Here is a 23,196-nt window from a genome sequence, read left to right on the forward strand (position 1 = left end):
AAACTCTGTGACCAGACCGTAGCGGTTGGGTCCTGCAGGTTTGGTGGGAGGCTTGGAGCTGCTGCTGTTGTTCTGTTGTGCTGCAGCTTGTCTGTGACTGGTTTGTCGGGTGAGTGCCGAGGGGCTTTGATGGTTCAGGTTCCACATTGCTCTGTCTCTCGTGGTGGATGCAGAGGGGGAGGGGGAGGAGGAGGAGCCAAAACTTGGAGATGAGGAGAGAGAGGGCGCACCTGAGTGTCTGCGGTACAGTTTGGGTGAAGAGGTGGAGGTTCTGGACCTTTCAGCGCGACCTGTTACTCCCTCCAGTGAGGTGGAGATGTGGTTCGAGCGGGCAGTGACTAAGGAGGAGCTCAGGACTCGAGAGGGGCTGCTCCTCACAGCCACCGCCCCGTCTGTCTGCAGACCGACACTCACCATCTGTGGCTTCATGTAGGTCTGAGTGCCAGAGCAGGCCACGTCCACCCACCGCCCCGCTAACTTCCAACTCTTCTCCTGTGAGCTGCCATGAAGCGACTGCCTCCAGCTGGCTGTCATTTCCTTCACGTCGTCGCTCATGTTCGCCGACGAGCCCAAACAGAGCTGCGAGAAGGAGGACAGCGGCGTGCACCAGGGGGACGATGTGTTGACAGACTCTTTGTCTGCAGCGGGGCTTTGCCACAGCTGAGCCAGCTGGACTCTGCGAGCGGACGGCGGGCTGTAGTAGATGCGACAAGCTGACTTCTCCGGGGCAGTGTGGCTCCTCTCCATGGACATCTGCTCAAAATCAAGGTCAGGGAAGCTCAGCGGCATGATTGGATGGTCCCACGTCTTAACGAGGTCCTCGGGGTCCAGCTGGGCAGCCTCTGGGCTCAGATAGCACCAGTTCTTCCTCTTAGACTGAGGCCTCAGCCGTTTCCTTTTTGAGCTGCAAAAACAACAGGAGACACATGATGAGATATGACTCCAGCGACCTCACGGACCGGATAAAGGAAACACTGACCTGTCAGCGTCACGGGCAACTTCATCACGGAAGATACCACTGGCTGCACACTGAGCAAATACACAAAGAGAACACATTTACCTTTAAATCATTAGTCACACGCACAGATAATTAAACGCACAATGTTGTGATTTCTCGTCTAAGTTGTATTTTAAAGGTGCAATGTGTAGTGATTAGTGACATCTAATGGTGAGACAGCAGAGTGCAACAAACACAGAGGACTTTTTCCTCCCTTTCAAACGAGCAGCAGGGAACAACAGTGACAGAACAAATCAGACGCAAACACAACTCTTACTTAACTCTTTCACGTTCTTCATTTGCATTGTTAGCTTCCACTTAAACTGCTATTTTCCATTACTGAGTTTAAATGTACAAGTATAGAGGCTAAGTATGTACAATATAGAGTGTCTTATATCCTTTTTTCAGCACAACCTATAGACGATGTGATGGGAAAGCTATATAAACACACCTGAGGAAAAAGTACTGAAAATGTTAAAAATCGGATTGAATTTGAGAATTTTGGAAATATGTCACAGTTCACTATTTATATCACTACTGAAAAATGTGATATAAAATGAATCATAACTTTGACTCAATAACACATAAGAAGATGTGAAGAAGAAAAAAAAGCCTGAATATGTGACCTATATAAACACACACCCCCAGGATGTCCATATAAGGAGTTGTGTGTTATTCCCACGGCAAATTACCAGAGGGTTCACTGGCGCTCTAAGGGTTCAATTATTTACTTATCTTCACAAGTTCAGAGCTTTTATTGTGAAAAAAATATCAACTGATTCAAATAGATTCTGTTGCTAGCATTGACAGTTAACGGTTTGAAAAATAGAAACAATAAAACACTGCTGTTGTCATGGAGACAGGCAGGTTTTGGGAGTAAAATCACTACTTGTATATGTTAGAGAAGAAGCAGACATTCTTAAAACTAAAATGATGCACAATAAACATTAACAGTACGTAGGACGAGTACTCACATCTCACAGGCGTTTGTCTTCGTAACAAGCTGCTGATTAACGTCCACATTATTGTTAGTTTAAGGCAGAAAACTATGTTCTTGTTCCTGCACTTTTGCCGGATGAAAATATGATGTTTTGGCCCAAATATTCAATTACTTACAAAATAAATGGCCTTGGATCACGTGTACTTGCTGATCCATGGTGTAGGGGTTGACACTCTTGCCTTTGCAGCAGACTTGATGAGAGCAGTGTGGTGGACACAGTGACTTTGATTGCACTGAATCTACTGAGGATTTTCATCCAGCAGATTTGAGCTCGTCTGTCCTATTTGGCTGTTTCCCCCTTCAGGAGATTAGCCTTAATAATCTGGCGCGAGTCTTTTCACGATGCTTAATGAACAGAGTGTGAGGACAGGGAGACGCATGGACGTCCTGCTGATATCACACAGCCTCACACACAACAGGAGTCAACAAACGTCCTTACCTCGGCTGACTTTTGCTGCGTGTTCTTGACTTTATCGGTCTGTTCATCCTGAAGCTCTGCACTCAGCTCCTGCAACAGCCCTCGGAGCACAGACATGGTCCGGTCTTTGCCCTGAGTAGATAAAAATGATCCATGTTACACTACCGTTCATAAGTTTGGGGTCACTTTGGGGAAATTTTTGAAGGAAAAGCTCTTTTTTTCAATGAATATAACATTAAATTAATCAGAAATACACTCTATACATTGTTTATGTGGTAAAAGACTATTCTAGCTGCAAATGTCTGGTTTTTAATGTAATATGTACATAGGTGTATAGAGGCACATTTACACTGTTCTAATGGTACATTGTGTTTGCTAATCATGTTAGAAGACTATTGATGATTAGAAAACCTTGTGCAATGATGTTAGCACAGCTGAAAACACTGTTGCTGGGTCTTTGACCAAAGTGCATAATTATTATTTTGAATAAAAATCATTATTTCTAATCTTGTCAATGTCTTGACTATATTTTCTATTCATTTTGCAACTCTTTTGATGAATAACAGTGTGACTTTTAATGGAAAACACAAAAAAATTGTATAGGTGAGCCCAAACTTTTGAACGGTAGTGTACATACACATCTCTAAAATACGATACACAATTATCAGTGAGGAACATAATGAGATTCATAATTTTGACCTCTTTTCCCTCCACATCAGGTCTTTTAACTCGACACCACTGGTGCAGGATCCACAGAATTTGCAGGGACAGTTGCATTTTCGGGTTCCTGCAGCTGTGAAGGAGGGACGGCGCTTGTCTTGTTGCTCTCTCCTTCACCTCAGTGGTGAGCAGGTCCTCAGCATGATCCTGCTCACTCTGCGGCGCTCTCGTGTTGTTGATGTCTTCAGACAGAGACGACAGAGAGTAGGAATCCCAAACACGTCTGTCCTTGCGAGCAGAGTTTTTGTCCGACTCTTCTCCGGTTAAAAATGACTCCACTCTGACCGTGAAAGCCAACAGCATGTCCCACAGCAGCTCCAGGGCCTCGTTTAAAGGTCCTGCTGGTGGGAATGTCTTCTTACCGTTGGCATCCACGTCTGCTGGAGACGTAAATGCACACGAACCGTGCCCGTTTTTCGGCGGTGTCGTCAGCAGCTGTATGGCCGAGCTCAAAATGCAGGAGTGATCTCTGAGAGCCTGAAGGCTTTCACAGTCTTTCACAGTCAGTGCTTTGAAAGGAGGACTGACAGTAGTTTTGCTGTCGTCGCTCTCCTGACTGTCTGAAGGTTCCCACTCTCCACCTACAGGACCTTCTCGAGTCACATGACAAGCACCGATCACGCCTTCACTTTGTGTCTGGTCGTCAATCAGAGGCGTCTCAAAGTCACTTTGACCCGTTTCCTGCTCGTAAAGATCACGTCCCACTTCTAAACGTTGCTCCCCTCCCTCTTTGTCCTGCACCTGCGTCGAACCTCCCGCGTTTTCCTCCACAACTTCCCGATTCTCCTCTTCCTCCTTTCCCTCCCCTCCTCCTCCTCCACTTTTCTCTCTCAGGTCACTCATTTCCGCTCTCAGTCCACGATTCTCCACCTCCAGCTCGACGATGCGTCGGCTCAGGAGCGTGGCCTCCTCTTCCACTAGTTTCAGGTGAACTTTGACCTCTGCCTCCCTGGAGTGGGCGGAGTTGTGTTTGCCCTCAGGTAACTGGAGGGCGTCTGCGTCTCCGTAGGCCGAGCGGTACTTGGTCAGCTCTTCACGTATGCCCTCACTCTCAGACACCAGTTTTGTGAGCTTCTTGCACATCAGAGCTAATTCCTCTTTGGCAAAGTGGAGCTGGCACTTGAGATCGGCGCTGTCGTCCTTTTGGGAGACAAACAACGGCGATGAGAATCATAATCAAGACTTACTGCAGCATGCAAAACAAACATTACACTGGGTTACAAAAAAAAAAAAAAGGAAGTTGTCTTTGTCTTTTCAACTGAATTAGGACCACTTTGCACGGCTGAATCCAAAAATGACATCAATTTTTCTCAACCAGGTCAGGTTTTTATGCTAATTTGATTTTGAAAAATCCGATCTTCTGACTAAATTGATTACATTTAGCCCAAGCGTTATCCTGGTCACCAGGTCTAATACCATAATAAGCATGATAAGCACACTTTATGAAACTTGTGACTAGATTCCTGTGAGGAACAACGGTGTATTCACCGCAGATGTAGCAGAATACGACAGGCTTATTTTTGCAAGATCTTCTAGTTGAAGCCATTTCATTCACTTAACATAAAAAAAACAACAACAACAATTAGTCATTAGTTGGCACATGCAAAATCTTCAGAATTTGTTTATTGCAAGAAATATAAAATAATTTTGCATCATATGACGTGAAAATACCCGCACATGTAAACAAAAACGTAAAGAAAAAACAAATATGTAGCTTTGTTCAGAAAGTTGACCTGATTGAGCAAAACCAATGTGATTTTTGGATTCAGCACATCAGAATTATGCTAAATCAGCTAAAATACAATAAATTAAATTATGGTGTTGACCAGTGTTATCGATGAGTCAAACCTCAGACTGTTGACAGAACCTCTTCTCGGCTTTGGCTGCTGTCGATCTCATGCCTCCTTTCTTCTTCAGAGTGTTCTGAGGAATAAAAACATGATTTTATCAGAGGGGCAGGAAATATAGAACCATGTACATCTGCATTGTTGAGATAAATACAGATTAGAAGACACCAAACATAACAGTTACTGTTGGTGCTGAAACTGTGATGAAACCAGTGCTGTAATGTAATAAAGTACAAACACTTTATTTAAGTTTCTAGCAAATTTTAACGCAGCATATTATCTTCCAGAGACGCTTTAATGCAGCGCGTCAGTGACCCGTCAGTGTGTTTGGATGCAAACATTGTCTCGTGTCCGAGTTTTCTCATTTTCTCTACATAAGAGAGTTGTGTTTGTCTGAGCATGAAAGGAATGTCAGCGTCTGTCTGGCGCCGTTGTCTCGCTCTTAGACACTAGACAGGATGTCAGTCCGTGTGTTAATAATAGTCATTTTAGAGTCAAAATAGAAGTGGTAAAACAGGCCAGTTACAATCTTTTCGATTCAAGGTCATCGGGCCTGAATGAAGGCTTTGGAGAAACACTGTGACCAGAAATGAGATTGTGAGTGACACACAGCTTTTTGTCTTTTACTGATTTTTCCTTTTCCAGCCAAGTGCAGCTTTGTGAAAACATAGCGTTGTGTTACACCCAAGTCAAAACACCCAGGGTCACAGTCTCTATCACGTCTATCTCCACTGTGTTTTTGCGCTCGTAGATTAGGTGAACTAAGTGGATTTCCCTGTCGGGGATGAAAGGCGCGAGCAGCTGCCTCAGATGAGTGGATCAGATTGAGCTCGTGCCAAAGAACAGAATCCTGGATTAAACCGAATACGCGGGACAGAGGAACACAATCGTTGCCATGGCAGCATCTGAAGAACGAGAGGCAGCTGCAAGAATGAAACTGAACGTGCCGTCACTGTCACTGTGAGGCCGGTACAGTTTGATGAGAGTAGGTGCAGTGTTGTCTGTGGGTCAGTGCGGGTGTCTTTATCAATGCCATAGTACACACTGATCCAGATTTAGCTTGAGCTTAGCAAGAGAAAGGGAGGAGAGAGAGAGAGAGTTTATTTCTGTAATCTCTCACACCCTCTCTTTGCTTTTTCTCTGTCCTCTCAGCTGAGAATATCAGCTGTGCCTGGAGTTCAGGCCTCAGCATACCAGGCTCCGTCTCCCCCGCCCCAGGCACAAGGCAGCTGCAGGAGCTGAACCCCCCCGAGCTCTCATATCGTTGATCTGCTGCGGGGTCATGTGTCACCTGACATCAGTGGGGACAACTGGCCTGGGATGGGTGCAGCTGTGTGGGGAGGATTCCTGACTAGAGGGATGGAGGATTTGTGAAGGAAGGTTTTGACTGATTTAAAGAGCACGTGAAAGCAAACGATTCTTCTCTTCACACACTGTATACACTACTGTTCAAAAGTGTTCTAATGGTACATTGTGTTTGCTAATCGCGTTTGAAGGTTATTGGATGATTAGCAAACCCTTGTGCAATGATGTTAGCACAGCTGAAAACAGTTCTGCTGGTTCTTTGACAAAAGGGCAAAACGATTATTTGGAATAAAAATCATTATTTCTAATCTTGTCAATGTCTTGAATATATTTTCTATTCATTTTGCAACTCTTTTGATGAATAAAAGTGCGACTTTTAATGGAAAACACAAAAAATTGGTATAGGTGACCCCAAACTTTTGAACGGTACACTCTTAGAAATAAAAGTGCAATGTAGAACCATATAAGGTTCTTCGGCTTGTCCTCATAGGAGAACCCTTTTGGAGGGTTCCACCAAGAACCCTTTTAAAACCCTTTATTCAGGAAAGGGGTTTTAAAGGGTTCTCTGGATCAAAATGGTTCTTACTGGAATCATTAATGTTACCAAGAACCCTTAAGGGTTTTTCAGAAGCAAATGGTTCCAAGTAGAACCTCAGCCCTAGTAGAAGAACCCTTTTGGAATGTCTAAGAGTGTAGTGTACCTCAGAACCCCGTGGATGAGAGAACAGTTGTGAAGTTACTAAGAGTAAAGACTGAAAACTCTTCTTCTCTCCCGTCTTCTGTTCAGGTTTTTATAGACGTGTCTACAAATACGGCGTGATGATGTCAGCGCTATAGTCAGCAACAACTGCATGATCGAGACGGCCATCTTGGAACATCTTTCTATGCACTTTGACGTGGAAGTTTAACACAAAAACAGCCAAAGAAGAAAGAAGAAATGTCAGAGAGTGGAGATAATTGTGTTTACATCCTTCCTGGTATGTGAATGCCACTGTAGAGGAATCTATGAATATATCAACAGATGCCACTGCTACTACACTCTGCTCAGAACCACAGAGGATCCTCTAAAAAACGTACTTTACACCCATCATGTGTCTCTGCACAGTGAAGCTCAAACTTCATACCTCTCTGCTTTTCTCAGCCTCAGCCTGCAGGACTTGCTTGGCCACGTCCAGCTCTTGCATCTTCTCACGCAGAGCCTCGTTTTCCCACTCCAGCTGAGAGTTCTTCTTCTGCACGACCTCCAGCTCGTTGTACAGCCGCAGGGACACGCTTTTCGCAACCTGTAAATACAGATACAAAAAAAACCAGCAGCTTATTGTGGCTGTATTCACCAGAGAGAGAGAGAGAGAATGGTCTCAAAGGCATGGACACATAAAAGGACTGGCACCACACCCACAGGAGTGAGGAGAAAGACGCACAGACTTTTGTAGGTCATTCTGTGCCTCTTTGTCTGTGATTTGTGCCTCTTTGTTTCACTCCCGACTGAAGTTCTGGACCTTTTTTGAAGTCTTTTTGTTGTTTGCCTGGTTGTGTGTTCTCTGCAGACTGAAGCTGAGAAACTTTACGAGGAAATACTTGTGACAGGAGTTCACCACATGTGTGGACGACAGGGTTTGAAGCTGAGGCTGTTGGGGGAATCCTTGGCCACCGCACATTCAGTCAAGCTCAGAGGGAGGACAAGAGTCTGGCTGCCATGCACTGCTGAGTCTGTGGCTGCGTTTTAAGCGCCATGCTCACGATAAAGATCGCTGCGCTTTAATGATTCACAGAGAACACGCCACCACATAATTACACCGCGGTATGTTAAAAATATCAACAGGATGCACGATGAAGACATTTCACCCTAATTAATTTTCTTGTGTGGCGTGAGTAAGCAGCAGGGAGTACTTTACAGTCATGACTCAGGCTGCTGTCAATTGATTACAGTCTGTAACTGTGTGCATGAACGACTCCATTACTGTTTACACTTGGATGAGAAAAAGGCTCTGTGGGAGTAATGTTCCGTGGAAAGTTTTCACTTTCATGTCACGAACCAGAACGGTGGTGATTCAGGCCAAGGAAAAAGAGGGAGTTTTTTCTTATTTGTTGGTGTTGAGTGAATCTTAACCGCATGGTCGCACACAAAAATGCTCGGAGGAGTCGACCGACTGCGCTGACCTTGATGTCGTGCTCCAGGCTCCGGACCAGCTCCCCGTCCACCTGTCCGGTCTGTGCCACTCGGATGCTGCGGCGCTCGGCCTTGCGGAGGCGGTACTGCAGGATGCGGCACGTCTTGTTGGCCTGCTCCAGCTGCAGCCGCAGCTCCTGCAGCTGATAAACCTCCTCCTCCTGGAACATGTCGCGCATCTCCAGCATCTCGCAGCGAAGCTCCTCCACCTCATCCTGGCACAGAAACACAACTGTTTAAACCACAATCAACTGTGTTCTTATCAGGGCTTACTGTGATAACATGGTATATATACTTTCATTCAAACGTTTGGGGTCACTTTTGAAGGAAAAACACATTTTTTCAATGAATATCACATCAGAAATAGACCCGAAACATTGTTAATGTGGTAAATGAATATTCTAACCTAAAAACGTCTGGTTTTTAATGTAATATGTACATAGGTGTATAGAGGCCCATTTCCAGTGTTCTAATGGTACATTGTGTTTGCTAATAGCATTAGAAGACTATTGATGATTAGAAAACCCTTGAAAACCCTTGTGCAATGATGTTAGCACAGCTGAAAACTGCTTTGCTGGTTCTTTGACGAAAGGGCAACATGATTATTTTGAATAGAAATCATTATTTCTAATCTTTCCAATGTCTTGACTATATTTTCTATTCATTTTGCAACTCTTTTGATGAATAAAAGTGTGACTTTTAATGGAAAACACAAGAAAAACTTGGAAAGGTGACCCCAAACTTTTGAACGGTTGTGTAAGTTGTGATTATGATGAAGGACTAAAGCTCCAACATGCATTATTCGGTGTAATCACACCTGGATACAGTTTAATGGTGTTTAAAGTGTCAATTCACAGTCTCACACAATGGTCACCTTTAATACATCCTTTCCAGCTCTTTCCCTCCATCCACTCTGCATGATGACAGATGTTAGGGAAGGATATCTAAAGGTTATGATACTCTTTTGTTTTGACTCCATTTCCTTTGTCCACTTCCTCACTGAGTGCTCCTTTAAAGGCAGAGGTCAGACTCTCTGAGTTACTGACTCATTATCTACACGGCTTGGCTTCGTCACGTGTTCTGCTGCCGTTTAGGTGAATCAGCCTGGAGAGTTTGTTTTTCCTTCCGTTCCTGCTGTCAGTCATGCAGTGAAAGTGGGAACGGAGGACTCACTTGTTGGTTATGCGTCATTATGCGCCAACAACCTTAATGTCTTTTTCAACAGGTTTGACACCAGTCTCATCCCTCCCCCCTCCAGCCTGTCTACTTCCAGCTCCCCTTTTCTTCCTGTCCCCCCCCCCTCTCTACCACCATTAACACCTCTCAGGCTCACACCCCCCACCCCTCCCACACCTCAACCACCACCTCAAGGACCCTCACCACCACCTCCCCCACCTCTGCTGCCCTCCTCTCCTCCCTTCACGACCACAGTGGATCAGGTGAGAGCACAGCTGAGAAAGACAAAAGCCAGGAAAGCTACGGGTCCTGATGGCATCAGCCCCAGACTCCTCAGGGACTGTGCAGACCAGCTCTGCCAGGTGGTTTGTTATATCTTCAACCTGAGTCTGAGCTTGGAGAGAGTACCCACCCTGTGGAAGACTTCTTGTGTGGTCCCTGTCCCCAAGACATCATGCCCCAAGGAACCCAACCACTTCAGACCCGTGGCCCTAACATCACATCTCATGAAGACACTGGAGAGGATAATCCTCAAACACCTCCGCCCCCTGGTGAGCCCAAACATGGACCCTCTGCAGTTCGCGTACCAGCCTGGCATCGGGGTGGATGATGCCATCATCTACCTGCTGCAGAGGTCCCTGTCTCATCTGGAGGGCACTGGAAACAGCGTGAGGATTACCTTTTTTGACTTCTCCAGTGCCTTTAACACCATACAACCATCGCTGCTTAGGGTGAAGCTGGAGAGAGCAGGTGTCAGCGACCGGCTGGCTGCATGGACCACCAACTACCTCACAGACAGACCCCAGTTTGTGAGGCTGCAGGACTGTGTGTCAGACACGTTAGTCTGCAGCACGGGAGCCCCCCAAGGCACTGTGCTCTCACCCTTCCTCTTCACCCTATATACATCGGACTTCAGGTATTCCACAGACAGCTGCCATCTCCAAAAGTTCTCTGATGACACTGCCATTGTGGGGTGTGTGTCAGGAGATGGCGACCAGGAATACAGGAGGACTATCATGGACTTTGTCAGCTGGTGTGAGAAGAATCACCTTCTTGTCAACGCCAGCAAGACGAGAGAAATGGTGGTAACCTTCAGTAAAAAGAAGCAAATCACTGCACCGGTGAACATCCAGGGACTGGACATCGAGAGGGTGACAACATACAAGTACCTGGGTGTTCACCTAAATAATAAACTGGACTGGACTGACAACACTGACTCGCTCTACAAGAAGGGTCAGAGTCGCCTTTATCTTTTGCGGAGACTGCACTCTTTTGGGGTGAGCAGGACACTGCTGAGGACTTTCTACGACACTGTGGTTGCGTCAGTGGTCCTGTTTGCTGTGGTGTGCTGGGGAGGGGGCTGTTCTGTGCGGGACAAAAACAGACTAGATCGGATAATTAAAAAAGCCGGCTCGGTCTGTGGCTGTCCCCTGGACTCCATCGAGGTCATCCAAGAGAGGAGGGTACTGGCCAAACTATCGGCCATCATGGACAACACCTCTCACCCACTGCACGAGACTGTTGGGGCCTTGAGAAGCTCCTTCAGTCAGAGACTGATGCACCCTAAGTGCAGGACGGAGCGGCTCCGCAGGTCGTTCATCCCTACTGCTGTCCGTCTGTACAACAGTGTGCAAACCAAATAACTATGTTTGTGTCACTGCTGTATTAGTCTGTTATTGTTTACAGTTTTTGTTCCTCGTTTTTAGCTGGTCTGTTATGTTATTGTTTACAGTTTTTTTGTTTTCGTTTTTAACTGGTCTGTTAAGCTATTGTTTACAGTTTTGTTGTTTTTGTTTTAACTGGTCTGTTAAGTTATTGTTTACAGTTTTTGTTTTTTTACTGGTCTGTTAAGTTATTGTTTACAGTTTTTGTTCCTTGTCTTTAGCTGGTCTGTTTAGTTATTGTTTACAACGTGTCCTGTTTGTCTTGTCTGCCTAGATTTGTCTTATTTTTACCTGAACCAAATACGCACCTTATTTACATTCACTCTTATCTTATTTCTTTCTTTGTACAGTTTTTATAACATTGTGTAATTGTTAATCTGTATACGGAGCTGCTGAAACCCTGTTCTCTCCCCACTGTGGGATAAATAAAGCTATCTTATCTTATCTTATCTTATCTTATTACCTCATATAACCACTTTTAAAAAAAAATAAAAATAAATTTAAATCCCTGAACTATCTCTTTTAATTTGATGCAAAAACAGATCAGTTTCCTTACTGCACAAAAAGAATAATATATTAAGTTGGTGAAATAAGTGTCACTCTTTTTAGTAAGATACCAAACCTTAGCTTTTATTATAGTAAACTGAAGAGAAAGAATCAGTAGATCAATTCATAATGAAAATAATAATTAACTACAAGTTTATGTGAACATTTTAAATGAAATGTTCCATTTAAAGCAACAGTAAAATGCTGACATTTTGAAACTTAAAGGTGCCATATGTAAGAATGTGGCCAAAAACAGTTACTACATTCAAATTCAAAATACCAAGGTCTTTAAGGTTTCCTTTTTTATGACGTAACTGGCAACCCGTGGTTGCTCAGTAGCTGAGACTCTACTGACTGCAATGATTGGTAGACGGCGGTAGGTGGCGCCACATGCCAAAACATGATTTCAAAACATAAACATGATTTGCAGTCTGCAAAATATTTTTTAAATGCAAATATTTAGTCTGTACTGTTGTTGTTGGTGAGTTCAGTTTGTTATATGAACATTATTCCTGAGTCTCTGTGACATATTAGGAGGATTTTATGGCCAGTTGCTTTAGATTTATTACATAATGCACCTTTAAAGTTTAAAAGCTTTGATATCTGAGCTCCTGCTCCACAAAAACATCACTGTGAACTCCATTCCCTTGAGTTTTCTCTCCTTCTAAGTGAGTAAGATAACTCCTGAGCTTTGATTCTAACATGAGCTCTGGTTTGTCCTGCAGACACAGTTGATGATGATTGACACGAGGAGCTTTTATAGAAAATCGGCTCATGGTTTAGAGAGTCTGTCCTCAGTGAGACTCACATGATCTCATAAAAAAAGAAAAATGCAACTCAGAGATCTGTGGACATGTGGAGACACATGGATGTCATGCACATAGAAAGGAAATGTAACTAAGTATTACGATAATAAATGAATGAAACTTACTTTCAGATACTCGTTCTCTGATCTTAAATCGTCCACCTCTCTGATCAGATCCTCGTGCGTCTCCTCCATCATGAGCTCCATGAATGTTCCTGACGCGTGGAACAAACCGAGGGTTCCTCCAGCAGCAGCAGCAGCAGCAGCAGCAGCAGCATCGAGCTGCAGAGCGCACGAGTCCTGGGCTGCGTTTGCGTGCGCGTCGTCCGGCTTCACGTAAGCTCTGCCGTCTATCCAGCTTACACCGTTGTCGCTGCTCGGAGAGTCGCGCTTGTTGCTCTCCGAAGTGCAGTCGGATATTTCCGAGCTGCTGTCGGAGGACGAGAGTTTCCCAGAAAGGCAGCCGGAGTCTTTGCTCAGGTCCTCTGAAGCGTTGCTGGCGTCAGAGAGTTTCCTGTGCGCAGCGGGACTCCTCTGGCACTCTGCGGTGCCACTGGAGGACACTTTCCCCGGACGCTTCATATGCACGCAGGACTGTGTCTCCTTGATGGATGAGACGCCGCTTTGAGCATCTTTCTTCTTCTTCAGAGCAGAAACCTGTTGTTGCTGCTGCGTCTTGGACTGTTTCTGGCTCCGGAGCGCAGTTTTTGCGCTCTTGTCTCGGTTCATCCTGACTTTCCACTGAGACTCTCTTTACTTCTCTTCTGTTTTCAGATGAAGAATTAAACACGCAGCCGTTTAATTCAAAATGATCATGATATTTTTCATTAGCAGGTCAAATATAGTCCTTCAGTGCGCAGCTCAGAGCTCAGTGGTTGGAGAGGTCTAAACTGGCTGCTGCTCCACATCCTGAAGACTTGAGCCATTACGCACGCACAGAAATGGGGGCAGTGTAATATGGCTCACCACGTTTCAGAGCAATTTCCGGTCACCTTTTCCAAAATAAAAGCTGAGCGATGACAGATCATCTGCATTTTCATACATTTTGACTAAATCTGGGCCTGCAACTGGTTTTTAATCATGTAAACATGACTGGTTGGATCATACTCTGTCAAATAGAACCCACATTAATTAAATTAAGGCACATTTTAATCACAAAGAACTGAATTATGTTGGTTGTCTTGACCCTCTATCTGGTTTTAATTTTGTAAAAACGACAGCATTGAGTATAATCTGTCAAAATATAACCTTCACAAAAGAAATCAAGTGATTTTGAGGAAGAATCAATGTTTTAGTCCTAGTTTAGAAGCTGCGAAGACTTTTTGTCAAGTTGTAGAAAATAACTTTATTAGTTGTATTGTCTCTTTACATGTGTGTCATGTTTACAGGTTCAATAAACAGAATAAGAGAAGTAACGCATTGTTTTTTGATCACAGGCATTGTGCTGCCCCCTGGTGGAAACAAAGGCACAATGTGCCTCTGCTTCTTCTTTTTGGATTCTAATAAAACACCATCAAACACAAACAAGGAGGAAAGCTAATACTAAGGCAATGACATAGATAAATTATTTTATTTAAACAGCAAAACATTAATATAAATATGAAGTAAAAAGATGTGAAAACTATAGCAGGCCTCCAGAATTTAAAGAACAGCAGTAATCTCAGAAACTCAGATTTCTACTTAAACAGTGACTTGGCCAGTGCATGGACAAGCAGCACTTTATCATAAGTCTAAAAGGACTTTGAAGTAAATCAAAATGTGTCATCACTGCCCTCAATAACGTGTGTTTTCACCGTCTACTGCTCATCCTTTAGTGTCACACTGGGTGGAAAACAGAACTGTAGATGACGGAGTGTGATGATAAGTTGAGACTCAACATATGAGCTACAGATGTGATTATGGTTCTTTAGAAGACATGTCCATAAACATCAATGATTAAAGAGCAGAGAGTGGAATGAGTGTGAACTTAGAAGGAATCTTCAAAGCTCAGGTTCCAACAAGTAAAATAAAAACAATCATATTAACGTTAAAGGTAGATGGTCTGCATTCATCTAAAAAAAGTTAACATTTTCTCACATTATTCATTTAAAAGAACAACAATATCTCAGTCAATTGTCAAGCAATTGAGTGAGTATAAAAACCCATGAAGTTTTTATAAACCTTATTAGTTTCCTATCACTTTTCCATGTATGTGTCCTTTGATATTTGTTAAATAACTGTGTATTATTATTATTATTATTATTAATAATAATAAATCAGGGTCACGTCTTGTCTACTTTTAAAAAATGACAGATATTATCATTATCATTAGTTAATTTGAACAGTGTTTACACGTTAGTCGCAGTTAATTGTGATGATTAAAACTGAGTCACGTCCTCTGAGCTTTTATCACAGTGACACGTCGCTCTTGTTTCTAACGTCATGTATTGTGTGTTGCAAACAGCCTCTGGACTCTTTAACGTCTTTATTCTCTATTTGTAGACCGCCTGTGGCTGCTGCTGGCGGCGTCCTGATTGGCTAAACGAACCTGTCAATCACCGTGTCCTTCCCGCCCACTTCCGCCTGGACCCAGAGAGACTCTTCGATTGTTTATGTTGCTACCGCCTAATGTCACATTAACTCACAGGTACCTTTTAATTGAAAAATGTGTCAAACGTGATGCTTGTTTTGTTTGCAGCGTCTTTGCAGTTAATTCTGAACTTTACTCTTGAACTTGCCGGCAGTATTTCACATGTTAGCTGACGTTTTAAACTCAAAACAGCAGCGATGCTAACTGCTAGTTAGCTCGTCAGGTCGCTAACTACCCCAGAGCTCCAGGGTGCAGAGCTAATAACGAGCAGCTGTTAGTTTGTCTTTGACGAGCCTCACACTGCTGCCCTGACTCTTGTAACTAGTTGTCCGTGTTGCAGGTGGTGTTTTTCGGACGTGTGTGATGCTTGGCCGATGTGGAAACATGTCTTCTGAGTAATGTTTAGTTACCTTCTCTGCTCAGTATGAACAGCGAGGAGGAGTTTTTCGACGCTGAGACGGGTGAGAAGGACAGTCAGTGGTGTCATTATTGTAACTTAATGTAATTAACAATAGTGTGTTCACCTTTTTGTGTTTCTTCGTTCCCATCAGGGCTGGAGTCAGATGACTCCTGTGAGGTCAGTTTTCAAGATGCCCAGGTGACAACACAGGTGAATGGGACGTGGGAGCGCAGGTGAGGACAAAGCTGATCTCTGAAGTCGATATTCCTTCATCCGTCCGTCCATTTTCTACTGCTTTATCCTCCACTTGAGGGTCGCGAAAATACTGTGCCAATCTCAGTTGACATGTGGCGATAAACAGTGTTCACCCTGGACAGTTTGCCAGTCCATCACAGGGACACATATGGAAACAACCATTCACACTCACACCTACAGTCAAATTGAGTGTCCAGTTGACCTAATCCCCCATATTGCATGTTTTTGAACTGTGGGAGGAAGTCGGAGATCCTGGAGAAAACCCACACGCACACAGGGAGTTTTTGACATTTATTTGAAGTTTAAATCTTAGTTAAAATACAAACATCAACATAACGGAGAAAACCTCCATCTAGGCTGCTCGGTTCTCCAGTGCATCAATTCTCTCCTCTATCGTGCAATGTTAACATTTGCTTTTATTAGAGCTGCAACTAACAATCATTTTCTATCGAGTATTTGTTTGGCCCATAAAATGCCAGAAAATATTCACAGTTAAGAAGCTGAAAAACCAGAAAGCTTGTTTTAACCAGTTTAAAATACGACTCTAAAACGGAATAATTAATTATCAAAATAGTTCACGATTAATTTTGTAATGATTAATAATGGGTTCATCCCTAGTTAAACCAACAGTCATGAATCCTTATCTATCCATATTGTAACTCTTATTGTGTAACTTTTAAACATAAACAAACATACTTTTTACATCCAAACTGCTGAAAAGTCTGTTTTTCTACATCTGTGTTTAAATTTTGTGTTGTTGCTGCACGCAGGAAGTCATTTGTTTTATATAAAGCCAGACAGAGGCAACAGCTACATTGTAGTACAGCGAGAAGGTGGTTGAAGTATGACTGAAAACACCAAGAAGTTCCCACTTTTAATCATTTAAATTTGGCAAGGTGGTTAGTAAATCATTTTCCTGTGGGGTGACAAAGTCAGAGGAGATACTTTTATTGCTCCAGCAATCGACACAATATGGTAATTTGTTCAGTGGTTGCCAAACTGCATGTGTATGTGTATGTGCGTTAGCACATGAGTCTTCATCATACATGTGCTCACATGTGGAGGCAGATCAGGCCAGAGCAACCACATTTTTTTACATGTCAGCCAATGAGCACCTCCTGTGCAGTCATCACTCTTACTTACTGGCATGGCATTTTTTTTGTCAGCGACTCTGAGCCAAGCAGTTCACTGTTTCACTGTTTCACTGTTAAACATTAACGTGTTGTCTTACTAACCCTTTACACAACATCTCTAAAACCTTATTTGGTCCAAATGTGCTCCAGGAAAACCCTGCCGGCTGAAATGATCTCCAGAAACAACTTCAGTCTGTGGAGTATATTGAGGAAATGCATCGGCTTGGTGAGTACGAGAAGAGAAAACTGTTAAATTCACCTTAATCTGATTTTCTGACACCACATTTGTTACAGATGAGGAGTTCTGAGCATGCATTTTTTTGTAAATAATTGAATAGTTCACATGTATCAGCTCAGTTACTGAGCTACTTTAGTTTGGTAAATGCATTATTGGACTTTAATTTATGTACGAAAATAGCAAAATCACATGCCTGGACTATTTTTGCACAACAATGACGTTTCGCTCTGTTAATTATTCTGCTCTAATTTTAATCTTCACTCTTGTGGTTTATTTATGTTTTTTGGGATGTTAACAGGAGCTGTCCAAAATAGCGATGCCGGTTGAATTTAATGAGCCGCTGAGTTTTCTCCAGAGACTCTCTGAATACATGGAGCACACTCATCTAATCCACGAAGCCTGCACTTTGTCTGACTCCATAGACCGCATGCAGGTAGACGTATACCAAATCACTCCAATATGAATTAAATATTACATAAGTGGTCCATAAAATGTCACAAAACGGTGCAAATAACAAACTCATGTCGCATATAAATAAACCAGGGTGCCTTCATGTCTCTGTGACAGGTTGTTGCTGCGTTTGCAGTCTCAGCTGTAGCATCTCAATCAGACAGGACTGGAAAGCCTTTTAATCCTTTACTGGGGGAGACGTATGAACTCATAAGGTATTAGATACAAGATTGTGGAACTTATAATGACACACTTTTGCCTTGATAGTAGAATATTTCACTGATGAGGGATTACATTTTTCCTCTCCAGGGAGGACGAGGGCTACAGATTGGTCTCGGAGCAGGTGAGCCATCACCCTCCCATCAGTGCCTTCCATGCTCAGTCTCTGAAGCACGAGTTTGAGTTCCATGGCTCCATCTACCCAAAACTCAAGTTGTGGGGCAAAAGTGTGGAGGCGGAGCCCAAAGGCACCATGACACTGGAGTTATTGAAGTGAGTCTTTTATATTTGTGTGGATTTGCTTGTGCCTTTAACGGCATTTTGATTGGAGTGATTTGTTAGGGCCCAGTGTCTGCATGTGGGAACACACCGAAGGTTCGCCTCAGTTGTTTTGTTCTTTTTTTTCTTGATTTTTACAAATTAGTAGCATGACATAAGTATAACAAGATAATTACTGGTTAAATGGTCAAATGACCTGGGGGCCTCTCAAGTGTCCTCTCTGGACAGGAGGAGCCAGTGAAGTGAAATGGTTATGATATCTCATAGAATTTCAAAATAAAAGTTTCAGATAGAACACAGAACAATAAATAAATGCATTTGTGATATTAAAGTTGTAAATAAAGAAAAAAACAGACAGAAATAACTAATTATAACTTGATAGTAAGTGGAGGGCTACATGAAATTAATTGGGGACTGTGGGCCGTGAGTTTGGGACCTCTGCTTTAAAGGAATAGTTCCACATTTGATCAAATACACTTATCTTCCCTTTTGCAAAAAGTTAGGTAAGAGGGTCATGACCACTTTTGTCTCTTCCTCCTGCTCATAGTATCTACTTAACAAATAAAGGAAAGAGAGTTAATGATAAAATACAGAAGAAGGCAAGTAATGCAACGATATCGATGCCGACCACTGTGAAACACCAAAGAAGAAGAATGGAAACCATGGGAACGGGGTTATTTTATCAGAAATTTTAAAGAAGCTGTGGTATTTTTCTTTTTACAGACACAAAGAAACATACACATGGATAAATCCAATGTGCTGTGTGCACAACATCATTTTGGGAAAACTCTGGATTGAGCAGTATGGAACTGTGGAGATAGTCAACCACAGGTACCATGAGCGAAACGGTGTTGAAATACTTGAACCTTTTTAGACCAGTTGCTTGTCAATCGACATTTACAGTTTTTCTTTTTGACTCCTCAGCACAGGAGAAACATGCGTGCTACACTTCAAACCATGTGGGATGTTTGGGAAGGAGCTGCATAAAGTAGAAGGTTATATTCAAGACAAAAAGTAAGAGCCTGACCACTACGACACTGTAAATAGACGGTGCATGTGTGATTATTCTCCTCTGAGCCAAGTTTGATGTCTCTGCTCTGGATCTAGTAAGAAGAAGCGGCGAGTGATCTATGGGAAGTGGACAGAGTGCATCTACAGCGTGGACCCTAAAGTCTACGACGCCTACAAGAAGGACAAGAAGACGGCAGCGGAACCTAAAAAGCAGAAACAGGTGAGCGGCGTTCAAGGGTGACTGAAAACAAAAGGACCCACGTGTGACCTTCCACTGAGATGAAATACCGCTGAGTGTCTCTCTTCTCAAAGTGTCTTTGGCATCATTTATCTGTCTTAGAATGTGACGTACTGTGGTTTCTTTTCCTTTCACCATAACATGCAGTGGCTTTAGTAGAAGGTAAGGTAAAAAAAAAGTGTATCTGGTCTGTGTAGTGTGCTACTGCTGTCGTCTAGTTTGATTTATGTTCAGAGTGCTGTGTATGACGAGGTCATTGCCAGCACTGAACCATGATGCCTTGCAGTTACATGCATTGTTGCCTGAGAGACATGTTGAATTTGTGCCAAATGTAGTTCTGCGATATCACCCATTTGCACATGTAGTCTGTGTACTGTGAGTTTAAGTTCATCTGTTTTGGTAATCTTACTAATCTGTGTGTGTGTGTGTGTGTGTGTGTGTGTGTGTGTGTAGGGCAATTGTTGTGAAGCCGAGGAGGCAGATGAGATGCCAGAAGTTCTTGAAACGGTGACTGTGATACCAGGAAGTGCCTTACTGTGGAGGATAACGCCACGACCTGCTCACTCAGCACAAGTCAGTGCACACACACACACACACACACACAAGCCATGTTTCCACCAAACGGTTCCGACTTGTTACACACAACAAAATCCAGTATGTACATTTTTATATGTACTTTAGGCAAGGGACTTGCTTTACGGAGGCTGCCATTTTGTGCTGCTATAATCTTACAGCACGAATGGACAAACCGGCCAGTCTACCTAATCCTAAATGCTACAAACTGCATATTTAAAGGACTTGTTCAATAGCTCTATGTTCGTACAGATATCACTGATACGGAGTGTTTGCTCAGTGACCATTTCTTTTAGGCCGGTCATCTCTGAATAAATGCATCACATCATGTTATTGTGGTGATCGTGAAGAGGGAGGGGGGATACTAACAGCTGCAACACACAGGAAGTTAACAAAAAGGAAACCATCACTGACTACAATTTAACGTAGCTGGCTATATAATCATAGATCATTACTTATTAGCATGGAAAGCTATAATACTCATTTCCATCACTGTTCACGGACATGAACAAAACAACAACATGAAGCCATAACGCTGATTATAACGTGATTTTTGTCCAAAATAATTTGATTTTAAAACCATATTTTGCCACACAGCTTTTTTTTTTAACAATGTTTTTTTTTGTTTTAATCTGTTACAGATGTATAATTTCACCAGCTTTGCCATGACACTAAACGAGCTGGAGCCCAGCACGGAGAGGGCGATTGCACCAACAGATAGCCGACTGAGACCCGATATCCGAGCCATGGAAAACGGAGACATGGGTAACGCCAACATCGAGTGAAGAAGACGGGTTTTCGATTGAAGCGATTCCGTGTTTGGCTCTAACTTCAATTAGATTTTTTTGTGTTTCACAGACGCATCGAGTACAGAGAAGGAGCGTTTAGAAGAGAAACAAAGGGCCACGCGCAGGGAACGCTCTAAGGATGAGAAGTGGCCAACCAGGTGTGTGTGTGTGATACCCACGAATGTGATGTGTATTTTAAAGATATAATATCTAAAAAGCACAGATGTTACTGATCACATTAACAAAGGCTCTGAAGTCAGGACAGTGTGACAGTGAAAAAACTGAGGAAGCTAAATGGAACTACTTTGATTTACTGTGATCTCCTCACTGTAACCTGTCAAAATGGCTGCCGTGCAAAGGTATAACATGTGCGTTTGTACATGTTATGTAACATCTCCCATTACCCTGTCATTACAAACAAGTCTTCCTTGGTTTTTTATGTCCCTCCAGGTGGTTCCAGCTGGGAACACACCCTTCCACAGGAGCCGAGGAATGGCTGTACACCGGTGGATACTTTGACAGGAATTACACCGACTGTCCCAACATTTATTGACGCAGGCGGTGAAGAACTTCTCCGTGATTAGGATTTAGGAGTTGTTGTTTTTTTCTAACCGTCCGAGATTCATATCTGTGGCGTCCGCTGGTACTGTGTCTCTCTTTGAAAATGTGATTTAGATATTTTATCAGATTATCCGCAACTGACGGCGCAAGTTGTCCACAGGAACAATGTGATAATATTAAGGAGAATCGTAGAGTTTACTTCAATTTACTTAGAGTAAATGTCGACATGAAATCATCTTTATGTTCCCTAACAATAACAGCCCTACGTGTATGTTAATCACCTGTAGAGTCACCTGTGACATCAAGCTGACTGTAAAACCGCATTTGTTCAGGTTTAGTTCAGGTACTCTACTATTTAACCTGTAGACTTCCCACACACACTTTTCTGTCGAATTGCATTCAGACATCAGGGGTTATTATCTAAACACATCAGCTACTTTTATATATATATATAGATAGATAGCCTATTTAAATATTAGAAGTCTATTTTAGTTAGCACTAAACATCAAGTGTGGCGATAATCGTCTGTGACTAGTAACGTACAAAACATTTGAAAGCTGCTTTTAACCACGTTTACTGCCACGGTAAACGGATATTGTCGGTACATTATAATGTTCGCTGTCACATAGTTGATGTGTGTAATACGTGGCGCTTTGCATGGTCACCGAGATGAGAATACACACACGTACACAAAGCCATAAAGAAAATGTCCTCTGCACTGAGAATAATACTGTAAATGCATTAACATAAAACTTAAAAGCGAAGGATTACAGAGCGATTTTTGTAACTCTGTCACTGTCTATTGTCTATTGTCTGTTACTGACATTTTTAAGGCATATTCACGCTCCAGTCACATGGGAGCTGTAAACACGATGTAGAATGTTGCGAAGGATACAGTTAGTTACCTGAGGGCTACCTCTTCTGCACATTTACTTTTAGCCTGTCTGTATTTGTTTACTTTGACAAATGGACACCATTAAATTCATAATGCTGTTAAAAAAAAAGTTAAAAACTCCTCATGTCAGACACACTTTCCAAGAGAAGCTGTGTCATAACACTCCATGAATACAAAGGCTCTATTTTGAGTTCCTCAAGTCATTTCACGGTCGATCTGTTTTCGGACACGGCGAGAATGAATGAGACCGGACACTGTTGGCACTACGACCCTATGCAAACTGATCCATCTATTCTGCCCTCTTGAAATGTGAAAAACCTATTTCCTCTTTAGCTCGTAGCCAGTGTGTGAGTGAGACACTACAGAGGCAGCACAGCATTACGCTGCACATTTGACCGCTCACACAGTCATACTCACACGATGTGTAGTGAGATGTCTGACATCATGACATCATTTATTTTTAATCCTGATTTCAAAGAACTTTTTAATGATGCCTGCACATGTTTAAAAAAAAAAAAAAAAAGTGCAGGTTGTTTTGATCTTGTGCTCTTTGTTTCATGATCTTTTTTTTTTGTCCAGCATCATTTGAAAATGTTTACATTGTATGTTTATTGGTCTGTTTTCTCCTCTAAATAGTTATCTACACATAGCCATATGCATACAATTCATAATTAAGAAATAAATTATAGACTATTGAAATAATCAACTGTCATTGTTTTTTTTGCTAAGGATATTTGGCTGTGCATGTTGTTGTTTTTTACCGGTGCTTCCCAACTTAATCTTTACAGGATGATACATTTCTACAAATAACTTAAAGTACTTTTTATGTGACAGTATATGCCACGACTAGACAGGCTGGAATAGTTAATTGTGTAAAGAATCAATAGAGAGATTGAGAAACGATTGTCTTATAAAGGTTGTATATTTGTTGTGTACTTC

The 23,196-nt window shown here is 42.6% G+C and overlaps 1 protein-coding gene across 1 annotated transcript; it reads left to right on the forward strand.

Annotated features, from left to right (window-relative positions):
* Positions 1-15,203: 15,203 nt before the first annotated feature.
* LOC310932381 (oxysterol-binding protein-related protein 2-like) lies at positions 15,204-22,902 on the forward strand. Its single transcript, XM_083895691.1, has 14 exons — positions 15,204-15,274; positions 15,558-15,678; positions 15,769-15,850; positions 17,156-17,231; positions 17,542-17,676; positions 17,811-17,908; positions 18,003-18,185; positions 18,915-19,022; positions 19,116-19,205; positions 19,299-19,422; positions 19,894-20,013; positions 20,655-20,778; positions 20,872-20,959; positions 21,252-22,902. Exons 2-14 carry the CDS (start codon positions 15,642-15,644, stop codon positions 21,352-21,354), a joined length of 1,368 nt encoding a protein of 455 aa, XP_083751817.1. The 5' UTR covers positions 15,204-15,274; positions 15,558-15,641; the 3' UTR covers positions 21,355-22,902.
* The last annotated feature ends 294 nt before the right edge of the window (positions 22,903-23,196 follow it).

Source organism: Microchirus variegatus (assembly GCF_963457635.1).
Source record: "Microchirus variegatus genome assembly, chromosome: 9".
Lineage (NCBI taxonomy): Eukaryota > Metazoa > Chordata > Actinopteri > Pleuronectiformes > Soleidae > Microchirus > Microchirus variegatus.